The sequence below is a fragment of the Pelophylax lessonae genome (genome assembly GCF_965119305.1).
Source record: "Pelophylax lessonae genome assembly, contig: HAP1_SCAFFOLD_946, whole genome shotgun sequence".
Classification (NCBI taxonomy): domain Eukaryota; kingdom Metazoa; phylum Chordata; class Amphibia; order Anura; family Ranidae; genus Pelophylax; species Pelophylax lessonae.
In genome coordinates, this window is record NW_028119414.1 from 21482 (window position 1) to 34152 (window position 12671).

General features: G+C 42.9%; 1 protein-coding gene across 1 annotated transcript; it reads left to right on the forward strand.

Moving 5' to 3' along the window:
* Window positions 1-209: 209 nt before the first annotated feature.
* On the forward strand, window positions 210-12484 carry LOC309544100 (bis(monoacylglycero)phosphate synthase CLN5-like; the record flags this gene model as incomplete). The annotated part of the gene is made up of 3 exons (XM_082276480.1): window positions 210-349; window positions 9085-9259; window positions 12259-12484. Coding segments are annotated over exons 1-3 (478 nt in total), but the record flags the coding sequence as incomplete, so codon positions are not given.
* Between the last annotated feature and the right edge of the window lie 187 nt (window positions 12485-12671).

Sequence of the window (12671 nt, forward strand, 5' to 3'; positions counted from 1 at the left end):
TTCCCCGGCGGCCATCTTTATTCCTGGCAATTGGGCACCTCGTGAAGATTACTGTATAGATAATGTAATACTAAAACTAACACATGACCCCCATCGGAGTACAGAAGTTAGAACAAATTCTAAAAACGAGCTTGAAATAGGAAGTGCTTGACAGTCTGAGTGGTCACTTGACTGACTTCCTGTTGATGTGAAGTCAGCAGTGAAGTGCCCTGAGACTAGTGACAGCCGGGGTAGTGCGGTGATCGGTGGTCCTGGGGGTATATGTGACAAGGATGGAGCTAGCCTTGGTCCTGCTCGGGGTGTCAGTGTGCAGTGTGGCTGGGGTGCAGCTGTGGCCAGTGCCATACAGGTAAGCCATGTCCTTACTAGACTGGACTTCTATCTGCTTACTGTGATGGGCTGTCAGATTATAGAAAGTCACAATTCTGTACTTGGTTTAGGTAAATTTAGCACACTAACAAACAAGTCATAGGTGCTTTCTGCCTATTAGACACAATGGGGCTGATTTACTAAAACTAGAAAGTGCAAAATCTGGTGCAGCTGTGCATGGTAGCCAATCAGCTTCTAACTTCAGCTTGTTCAATTATGCTTTGACAATAAAACCTGGAAGCTGATTGGTTTCTATGCAGAGCGGCACCAGATTTTGCACATGACAGTTTTAGTAAATCAACCCCCAGCCTGTAATCAATAGAGCCCTCTATAGCCTGATGTCTGATTGTCTGCAGCCATAATGAGAACAATCTATATCTAATAAGTAGAGAAGCTCTTCTTTTAGAGCTGCACGATTCTGGATAAAATGAGAATCACAAATTTTTTGCTTAGACTAAGGATCACGATTCTTGGTGTAACATCATCTTTCACATTATACAAAAACATTTACTGTTTCGTTTTTTTTTTTTAATTCATTGAAGTGTATTTGAAAAACCGCTGAGCCAATACAGTGTGACATAAAATATTGCAACGACCGCCATTTTATTCTCTAGGGTCTCTGCTAAAAACAATGTATATAATGTTTGGGGGTTCTAAGTCATTTTCTAGCTAAAAATACAGATTTTAACTGTTAAGCAACAAATGTCAGAAAAAGACTAAAGCCCCGTACACACGATCAGATTATCGAACGATCTGTCATCCGTTTTTTGTGGCATGCTAGTCTCATATGGAAAGTGAAGAGGTTACTTTCATACGAAAATTCCTGTATGACAGAATTCTACTTCAGAAGTGATGTCATGTGTTGATTTGTTTTGTATGTGTTCTTTTGTCTCTGAGCATGCCTAGTCTTGCTCTTATGATTTTTTTCAGACGAAAACTGTACTAATTAAATGAAAATCGGACATTGTGTTCACGTATGATAAAAATTTTATAGCCTGCACATCCAGTTTTTGTCGTCCGAAAATCCGTGATCGGCTGTCGAAAGCACTATACTAACAATCCGAAAATTGGCAGATCGTTCGGACGAAATTTCCCTTCCGATTTTCTTATCATGTGTCTTAAAGCCTTTAGTCTTAAAGAGTTTAAACCAGGGCTCGACAAACCCCGGGCGCCAGGTCCCATTGGCGACTAGAATTAGCGACCTGGCGCCTGGGGCGCACTGCAGAAGGTGTCCTGTCCCTTTTGCGCCCCCCCCCCCCCCCCCCACCCACTCACCAAGTGCACGGACTACCGCGCCATCCGATAATTGAGGCTTTGTCTTTTCGGCCTTCTTCAGTGAGAGAACGGGGAACTGGCCCCCTCTTGTGGTGGCCGGGAGTTTGACAAGCAGTCACTAATGGCTGTTTCCCCTGCCTGTCCTCAATGCCTGTCCATCTCCTTCCCAAGTGGAGATGAGAGGGAAGTGTTTGCAGGCTTCATCTCCCTGTCCACTTACCTTTTGCTTAAAGGTAAGTGGACAGGGAGTGTGGTTATTATTATTATTATTATTTATTTTTTAAATTATTAAAAAAAAATAATATTTATTTTTTTTTAATTATTATATAAAAACATTTTTTTTTTCAATTATTATTATTAAAAAAAAATGGTATATTTTTTTTTCCCTCATCGCCATGCCACAGCCACACAGCCGAAGGCCCTCTATGGAGCAGTAATCTGCCGCCATCTGATCCTGTCCGCCAAAAACAGATGGATGGTGGTTCTATTTTCTATCCATCCTGTGGATTGGATCAGATGGCATCAGATGGAAAGAGACAGACAGTCTGTTTCCATCCAATTGCACTATAGAGGAGAGTGGGGTTCTAGTCGTCCTTATGTGTAAATTTAGTATGTTATTTTTTTGGAAATAAAGCTTGGTTGTTTGTTTAAAAAAAAAAAAAAAACTGGCTCCTAACTTTTTTAGCTGGCAACTAGATTTCAGGCAAATTTGTCAAGCCCTGGGTTAAACTGACCTAATTTACAGACTGAAGTTCATCCCTTTAGCGCCCATTCACACTACCGCGACTTGTCAGGCGACTGGTCAGCCTGACATGTCGCGGTCCATGTAGTGCTACGGGAACCGTTCTAATAGGAGCGACTCTAGTCGCTCCGACTTAGAAAATAGTTCCTGTACTACTTCGGGGCGACATCAGAGCGACTTGCATTGATATTCATTATATGAAGTCCGTGTAAGTTGCGCCGAAGTCGCGGTGCACGCGACTTTACAGGTCACCCCCGAAGTCGTGCCGCGGTAGTGTGAACCGGCACTTAATCTAAAATAACCAAATGATACAATGTTTCATTTTATCTCTCAGCCCTGAGTAATGTTGTGATAAACTTTGCTGGCTGCCTTTTTTTTTTTTCACAGCTGTCAGCAGTGAGCAGAGAACAGCTCTGCACTGAATGGTGGAAATGCCAGATTAAAGTGATTATAAATCTTGTAATTTTCTTTTTTTTTTTAATAACAAACATATTATACTATACTCCTCTGTGCAGTGGTTTTGCACAGAGCAGCCCGAATCCTTCTCTTCTCGGGTCCCTTTTCTGTGCTCCTAGCCCCTCCCCCCTGTTGAGAGCCCCCACAGCAAGCAGCTTGCTATGGGGGCACCCGACCCGAGCTGCAGTTCCGTGTGTTCATTCAGACATGGAGCTGCCATTTGGCCCTGCCCTGCCCCCTCTCTCTCCTAATTGGCTAACTGACTTTGATAGCCACGAGAGGCAGTGGCGCCACGGCTGTGTCTCAGACAATCAGGAAAGAGAGTCCCAGACAGTCGAGGGACTCGTAGATAACGCTGGACAGAGATGGGGCTCAGGTAAGTATTAGGGGGTTGCTGGGGAGGCTTCTACACAGAGAAGGTTTTTTTTATCTTAATGCATAGAGTGGATTAAGATTAAAAAAACCCTCTGACTTTCCAACTCCATTAAGATTGTGAGAGTTATTTGATTTGAGATTGCAGTTTTTTTAACCATTAATCATGCAGCTCTACCTTCTTTATTATGTGACTATGCCACCTCCGGGGAATTCATACAGCACCCACCACCCATTTCACAACCCCATTGTAGCTTTATACGACAAATGATGGTGTGGGCGGCAGATTTGTGTACCTGTTGGAATCGCAAATGAATGCAGAAGCAAGCATGCCATACCTCTACAAAACTGCAGCTGTCACTGAGATGGTGTAGTGGCCAAGGAATTTTGAAGAAGGCTTGGTGGAGACTGAGGCCCTAGTTCTTTTCCAAAAATGCATATCATGTTTTTAGCACAATAATAATGCATGGCATTAAAATATATACAAGGCATATGTGTTTTAGATGTGGTTTCATTCCCGGTCAAAAATTGGCACGACTCAAAAAACGCACCAAAGTGCATCACCATTGGCTTATAATGGAAGGAGCATGCACAATTTTTTAAAATGCTGCTCACCAATGTGAACAGTTACAAGGGATTTAAAGGGGACAATTTCTCATGTGCTTTTCTTGTGCTTGAATAGTGCATTTTAGCGTGGCAAAAGTGTGAGCGGGGTCTAAGGGACACAGGGATTAATTATTTGGACATAATTTAGTTATATTGCTGCCTACAAGAGGATATGGACACTGTAGGCAACGATATAACCAAATTGTCTCTGAATAATTGATCCCTGCATCCCTTAGGCTGGGTTCACATATGTTGTGGCCGCTGGTCACAGCAGGGGGTCCGATGCCTTCCTGTTCCCAAATTTTGTTCGAATCAGGTTCAGATATTTGCCTGAATTTGCACCTGAACCGGACCAGAAGACGCACAGGACCCTTTTAAAATGCAGACCGTGGCAGTCCTGGAGCTGTGTGAACCAGCTCCTTTGAGAGCCAGTCACACTTTCCTGTCATGCGAATTGGATGCGGGAAAACCCACATCAAATTCACATATGTGTGAACCTGGCCTTAGTAAACTCCAAAGAATAGATTTTACGATTGTCTAGATTTCATTTACAGCTTGAGTATAGCAATTCTCTTAAAGCAGAGTTCCAGTCTCCTAGCCAACATTGTGCTTAAAAAATCTTTGAGATCATTGTAATTCACCAAAACCACGACGGAAAGTGATTCCCATGTGCACATTCTAATTACTTACAATCCAATTAGTTATCTTTTCTCACCCTCGATTTGGCTGCGGCCATGAGAGATGTGGGCAGCTGAAGCCACCCTGGCTTAATTTCTGGGTTTTCGTGCAGCTGCCATCTCCCGTCTCTACATCTACGCAGTCACGAGGTACATGCCCGCACAGTAGTCCCGTAGATGCAGTTCTGGTCAGGAAATCTCGCAATAATACGAAATGCCCTAAGACTTCTGGGATTGATGACATAGATATCCCAGGAGTCAACGGGCCAGGCTGCTGATGTAGTCGCCTAGGCGAACGCGACTGGAAGTCAAGGGGAAAACTATTAAAAAAAAGGTACTCGCTTTAGAAATTTCAAGATATAACTACCCAAACAGTACAGCACTATAGGTGGACATTACAATGAGGCTAATTATTAAAAATGAGTGGAACTCCTCTTTAGGCTCTGATGTAGAGGGCAGAGTAGGCCCCCAGAAACACATTGGGTGTTAAGGGAGAATTCACACTGACTTGCGCTAAAATGCATGTACATTTCAATCCATTTTAGTCGCGTTTTATTGTGCATTGATGTCCATTGACATGCATTTTGACGTCTGTTGACATACATTTTGCATTTGAACACCACGCCGCATTATGGTGTGAATTGGACACATTGGAAATTATAGTTTTTCAGATGTCCTTCTATTAATCTGCGTTTTACAGCTGCACTAAATTTTTTGCTGGAGGCTCCATTCACACTATGGTTATAAGGATTGTGGGCGGAATCACCGGGATTCTGCCAGCAATTGCGAAGTGCCGCAAATCGTGGAACAGCCTTGCGATTCCCAGTTATTTTCAATGGCACTCAAATCGTGGCGTGATTTTCCTGCGATTGTCGCCCAATGAATCGCGGTAAAATCGAACAAACAGAATCGGGGACACCCATTGCCCTAAAGAAGTTCCAGAACTTCCCACGATTCTGGTTGCATGATTTTACCACGATTCTTTGGGTGACAATCGCACCAAAATCACAACGTGATTTGAGTGTTTTGAAAATAATGGTGATCGCAAGGAGCTTCCCGCAATTTGCGGTGATTTGGAATCGCCCACGATCTGGAATGCCATAGTGTAAACAGAGCCTTAAACTTGTAGCTCTAGAATGCTTAACAAGCCAAATCCCATTCATTTGAATGGCCCCTGTTTACATCTGAGCATTCTGTCATCTGAAGCAAAACGCCTGAAGCTTAAAAAAGAACATGAGCTTCTTTTTTGGCAGCTTTTTTGGCCCCATAGACTTTAATAGAAACGGCTGACTTGAGTGTATTACAAGCTTTTTACGAGCGTTTTCTGCTCAAATAGCAGCTCTCCACCCCTAATTTCCTCTCTCTCCCCTCCCCCTAGTGCTTTCTATTGGCTAAACAAAAATGCCCGAAGCTGTAAAACACTTGGAATACACTTCTAAAATGTTTTAAGGAAGCCTGTAAAAAGCTGCAAAAAAGAATAAAAAAAGCTGAAAAACGCCAGAACTTGATGCTCTCAGGTATGAATGGAGCCTTAAAGTGGAGTTCCACCTAAAAGTGGAACTTCCGCTCATTTTCTTCCTTCCCCCCTCCGGTGCCACATTTGGCACCTTTCAGGGGGGAGGGAGGAACGGGTACCTGTTTTTGACAGGTACCCTTCCCCACTTCCGGGAGACGGCGCCGCGGCACTGTCCCTCGGAAGTTTGGCCCCCTCCTCCTTCCCCTGCATGCGCATTAGAGACCTGCCCGTGAAGCCTCAAGACTTCACTGTCGGGTTCCCTCACCGGCAATGGCGTCTGCACCACCCGACAGCCGATGGAAACATCGGCTGCGGTGCCGACATCGCTGGACTCCAGGACAGGTAAGTGTCCTAATAATAAAAGTCGGCAGCTACAGTATGGGTAGCTGCTGACTTTTAATTTTTGGAGGAGGAGGGGGAGAGGGAGGCTGGAACACCGCTTTAAGTGGAGCCAAATAAAATTAATTAATTAACTGCGCTCAGTCCAAAAACAGTCAGATCTGAATACAATAAAAATATAAAGGCTGCCAGCACCAAAGGATATGATTGTAATCCACAAGGTAATAGTAAAACAATGGGGTGCAGCGCCAATGATAACAATATTATTTAAACAGTCATTAAATGAATAATAAATGCAATTCAGAAAAGTCCTCTCTGAAGATATGATGAGAAGAAGTGAGAGAAAGATCCCACGCCCAGGGAAAAGATGTCAAACCAAGGGGTCACTCCACCACTGTGCTCAGGATAAGTTAACTGCTTACTGGAACAATTTGACCCTCAAATTATAGAGTGGTCAAAATCAGCACATAGTAGGATGTTCCCAGGGATCCTTACTGAGTATAGCAATTATCCAGCCCATCATGGATGGCCAAAATGGCATGCTTGTATCGATGATGATATGACAGAATGGTCAGCCTCACTAATCTCCTTATGATGTACGGATAATCACCAAGCAGTGTGGACCTCGAAATAAGAAGAACGCCAATAGTGCAGTATGTAGACTTTTATTGAAAAGAAATAAATATAGCAACTCGCATGTAAGCAGATGACTCCGAACATGGACAAGCAAGATGGCCGCGGCTTGTATGTACTTGCGACATGACGTGGATGACGTGGACGCGTTTCGTCATGAATAGGACGTTGTCAAAGGCGCCTTGGACAACGTCCTATTGATGACAAAACGCGTCAGAGATCCACGTCACGTCGCAAATACACACACGCCGTGGCCATCTTGCTTGCCCATGTTTAGAGACATCTGCTTACATGTGAGTTGCTATATTTATCTATTTTCAATAAAAGTCTACATACTGCTCTATTGGAGTTCTTCTTTGGAGGTACACACTGCTTGGTGATTATCCGTACATCATAAGGAGATTAGTGAGGCTCACTATCCTGTCATATCATCATCAATACAAGCACACCTTTTTGGCCATTCATGAAGGACTGGATAATTGCTATACTCCGTAAGGATCCCTGGGAACATCCTACTATGTGCTGATTTGGACCACTCTATAATTTGAGGGTCAAATTGTTCCAGTAAGCAGTTAACTTATCCACAGTGGTGGAGTGACCCCTTGGTTTGTCATCTTTTCCCTGGGCGTGGTATCTTTCTCACTTCTTCTTATCATATCTTCAGAGAGGACTTTTAAGTGGAGCCAAACCCATCAATTTAACAGTTTCAGAAAACAGTTACATTCCGGCACGGAATGTAACTGTCCCTTTGCTTGTGCTCTCAATCAAACTGTCTAACCATCAAATGACAGATTTAATAACTGATCACATCATGGCAGTTGAAGGCCAAACATAGGCTAATATGGCAGCTTACATGGCTGATGACGATAGGAGGGCTTAGTTCCACTTTAAGTTTACTAACTTTTTGATTTATTAGGCCTCATGCACACTGGACATTTTTTTAGCTGCTCCTAGGGGTGTCGGGCAGTTTTAGTTTTTTCTGCCTTTAAACGCCCCTAAATGTTAGCCTATGTGTCCATGCACAGATAGGGGTTTATTTACTAAAGGCAAATACAATGTGCTCTACAAGTTACTTTGGATATGAGGGGAATATCTGAAATAAGGGAAGCTCTGCTGATTTCTATCATTCAATCATATGCAAGCAAAAATGCTGTTTTTGTCCTTGCATGTCCCCCTCAGATCTACAGCAACTGCACTTCCAAGTGCACTTGTGATGCACAGTGGATTTGCCTTTAGTAAATAACCCCCACAGGATTTTAGAAGAATTTAGAAGCAGGAGTGTTTAGAGACAGAAAAAAGCCCACCAGCAGTGTGTCCAGGAGAACGGTGTTTTGGCAGAAAATGCATCCAAACGCATCAAGTGTTTTTTCTGCCAAAATGCCACTGACAGCCATCTAAGAAAGATAAAGTAACATCCAATGTGCAAGGCCAGCACTCCAGCTAGGCGAACTAGGCAGCAGCCTAGGGTGCACTCCTGCCTAGGGGGCGCAGGCACGGCTGCTGTCTTCCCTACTAGCCTGGCCAGGGAACACGAGGGGAGAGACAGCAGCAGGCATGGAGGACATCTGTCAGGGCTGTGGAGGAAGTCAACAGCAGCTCAGCCTGTTAGGAGCCAGCTCTTGGGGGTCAGAGGACAGCTTGGGCTGCAGAGGAGGTGGGCACCATGTTTTAGGATGGAGGAGAAGCTGCCCTGGGGTAGGTGATCAGGCTGTGTGTGTGATCTGTCCCCCCCTGTGCCTGTGCTCTGTGATCTCCGGGCTGTACAGTTGTCTGTGTGATCACTCTGCCACGGTCCGTTCAGCCTCTGACAATCAGCAGTTCAGCACCCGGCTGTAGGCACTGCTGAACCTGCCTAGATTCAAACTGTCTATGGCCGGCTTTAGGAAGAGGTGTTTGGAATCAAAACTGAGAAGTAAAGTAATTGATGCACAATGCACTATTTATCTTTCATTTTGGCTTGGAATTTGACTTTAATATATAGATAAAGTAAATGCATACAGCAGGTGACATTTGTTTTTTTCCATACAGTACATACTCAAATTGCAGCAATTCCTAAAGTTCTTTTTAGAGTAACCTTTTAATTTTCTTATTATATGCAGACGATTTGACTACCGTCCTAAGACAGATCCCTACTGTCAAGCCCAGTATACATTTTGCCCTACTGGATATGCAGATGGTTCTATTCCCTTGATGAAAGATGAAGACACCATTGAGATTTTTCGACTACAGGCACCAGTTTGGGAATTCAAGTATGGCGATCTTCTCGGTCATTTTGTAGGTGTATTTATGAATTTTTTTACACATCAGAGATCACAAAAATGTAACAAAATTTAGTTAATTACATTTCTTTTGCTAAAATATTAAAATTTCTGCTTTGCATTTGCTGACTGTGGAGGCAAACTCCTTTAAGGCTTATACACAGTGGCAATTTTCAGTTAGGCAGTCACTGTACTAAAAATCACCTGCAGATAATCACAACTTTCTAGCAATCTGTAGCAATCTGGATTTGTTGTCTAAAGCCCCGTACACATGGGCTGAATGCCAGGCGACATCGGCCCGTTTAATAAAAACCAGCAGACGTTCGGCCCGTGTCTGACAGAATGCCGGCCAAACAATTGTGACTGCCATTGTGCTTGCAATGTTGAAATATGCTCCGTAACCTTCACCTAATGCCTAGTACAAACGGGCTGACCGGCTCTTGATCAGCGCCCTCAGAAAAAAAACTCATTGTGTACCAGATCTCACACACACTGGGGCTTTTGTAAATGTTTTTCTCCTGGCAGATGAAAAGCAGCTTAAAAAACCTGCCACACATTTGCAAATGTGTTTAGATGCGTCAAGCGCTTGGGCATTTATTCATTTCATTGGCCATGTTTTGGCACATTTTTGGCATTTTTTTTCAGCCATGACGCTGCTCTTTTTAACGCACAAGTGATAGGTCTTTTTTTTTTTTTTTTGCCTCTAAACCCCTGTTAAAGTCTATATGTGCATGGATACATAGGCTAACAAGGGGGGGGGGCGTTTAGAGGCAGAAAAAAAAACAAACATCGAACATCTGTAAAACAGGCATTTTTGAGCTCAAGTGTGCATGATACCTACGGTCTATGAGCTTTTTTTTTTTTTCTCTGCCTCTGAGCTCCTCTCCACACTAGCCTGTGTCCATTTAACTATAGGCGTTTACAGGAGTTTAGAGGCTGGGGAAAAAAAGCTCACTTGTGTGTTTAAGAGAGGAGCATTTTAGCAGAAAAAATTGCTTGACTCACCTAAACGCGTGTAAACGCGCGTTAATGCTAGGCTTTTTTTAGCGCTTGATGGTTTTTTATTTCAATGATCAGAATAAATTAATATTCCAGCCAATGAAATTAATAAATGATAAATATCCAACAATGCTGCGCTAGAAAAAAAAAGCAGAGCCTGTTTGTCCATGTCAGACTGTGGCCATGAGATCTTTTTGAATGCCTGTAAAGTTGGCACAGCTGTTTGTGCCTTTCTTTTGAGTACACATCTTTTAATAAACTTTATGGTGATTCTTAATCTATGGAGAGCACTAGATATTTTTTTCTGCCTTATGTGTGAACCATCATCACTTATCTGAGGAATTAGAGCCAAAGATCTTCACCTGATTGGAGTTATCCCTATTGGGGAACTGCTTAGTCTGACCGGCTGGTGAAACAAGGGTCACATAGTGAGGTGAGAGGCTCATCTGCAAGGGTGGTGGAGAAGCACTGAGCACTTTTTGTTTGCGGATTTTGCACAAAAATATTAGCCACGGGTAATTATCACTATTAATATTTATATATATATATATGGACTACTTTTGCACCATATATTTTCTGTTAACATTTTTTGATGTAATTTATTGATTATAATTGTTAGCACTTTTTCTGGTGCAGCACTGGATATTTATCATGTTGATGTGCAGTGGAATACACATTTAGTGTTAGCGGCCGGATATTTATGCACTTTATATATTTTGGGAATTTTCATTTATTATTGTTAAGATTGCGCTGATTGCACTTTTTATAATGAAATTAATAAATGCCCAAGCACTTGACGTGCCTAAATACGCTTGATAAAAAACGCAGCTTAGGAGGGTTTTTGCAGCTGCTTTTCTTCTGCCTGGAAAAAAGCATTTAGTAGATCCCCATGTGAATGAGGTCTTAATGTAGTCATCACTAAAGAATAAGGCTACGTTCACATGTGGGCGCAGCGGATCACGGGCAGAATCACCGTGATTCTTCCCGCGATCCAGATATCATTGCAAATCGCGGGACGTCTTTGCGATGCCCGTGATTTGCAATGGCACCCCAAACGCTGTGCGATGTTGCCGCAATTTCCGCCTGCCGAATCGCGGTAACATTGCGCAAACAGAATCGAGGGACGCATGATGCCCAAAAAAGGTACAAGAGCTTCTTTGTGCGTCATGCGTCCCGCGATTCTGTTTGCGTGATGTTACCGCGATTCGGCAGGCGGAAATCGCTGCAACATCGCACAGCGTTTGGGGTGCCATTGCAAATCACGGGCATCGCACAGGCGTCCCGCGATTTGCAATGATTTCCAGATCGCGGGCAGAATCGCGGTGATTCTGCCCGCGATCCGCTACGTCCACATGTGAACGTAGCCTTAGTGTTATCATGCTTATCTGAGAGTATTTGTGCATAATGCTGCATAATTATTATTGGTAAACATGGCATGATGGTTTAACAAATAATGTGGTACAGACTCTATACATGGCACAGTAACTGATGAAATCATAATGGATGCCCATCCTTATAAGATACCTATCTACTGTCTTTGGAGAGTAGCTGAAGTCGCAGTGTAGCTGGGATGATGGTTCCAATTCTCTGTAATGCATGCTGTGTTCTAATGTATGGTCCTGTTATTCCACTCACTATGGCCCTACCAAGTGCCTTTCATTTTAAATGTAGCAGTTGACACTCATAAATATGTTTTTAGCATGTAAATGAATTGCTGTGACTATTAAATATGGACTATTTATACACTGTATTTATACACTGTAGGGGCCAACTTCAAAACATAGAATAGACCCCAGTATACTGCTAGACCTATCATTCCCACCAGCTTATCTTCTAAAACGCCACATTCTGGGTGGTGGGTAAACTCCATCCACAATTCCTCCCTGGACCTAAAGGGGGTGTTTATCATAACACATTGCTATGGTAGACTTGCTTTTAAAGACAGTACAAATTCAAAAAATGTTCTTTTATCAAGAGAAGTTATTGTTTGTTTCTTATAATTTTTTTTTTTTTTAGAAAATTATGCATGATGCTATTGGATTCAAGAGCTCCCTGACTGGGAAAAATTACACTGCAGAATGGTATGAGCTTTTCCAACTCGGTAACTGTACATTCCCTCACCTACGGTCTGACGTAGAGGAACCATTCTGGTGTAATCAAGGAGCAGCCTGCTTCTTTGAAGGGATAGATGATGAGCACTGGAGGACCTATGGAACTTTAGTTCCAGTAGCAACAATCTCAGGTAAAGATAAAAATGTTAAACGAAAGTTCGATAGCCTCCTATGAAAAAACTGCTGGGAGGGGACTTTAAATGAGATTGCAAGGTATTGCATCTCCATCCCTGTAATCGAAAGACAAAAGGAAGGTTTGGGACTTTAAATGAGGTATGTGACAGGAATGAGGATGTTTACTTCCAGCAATCATTCAGA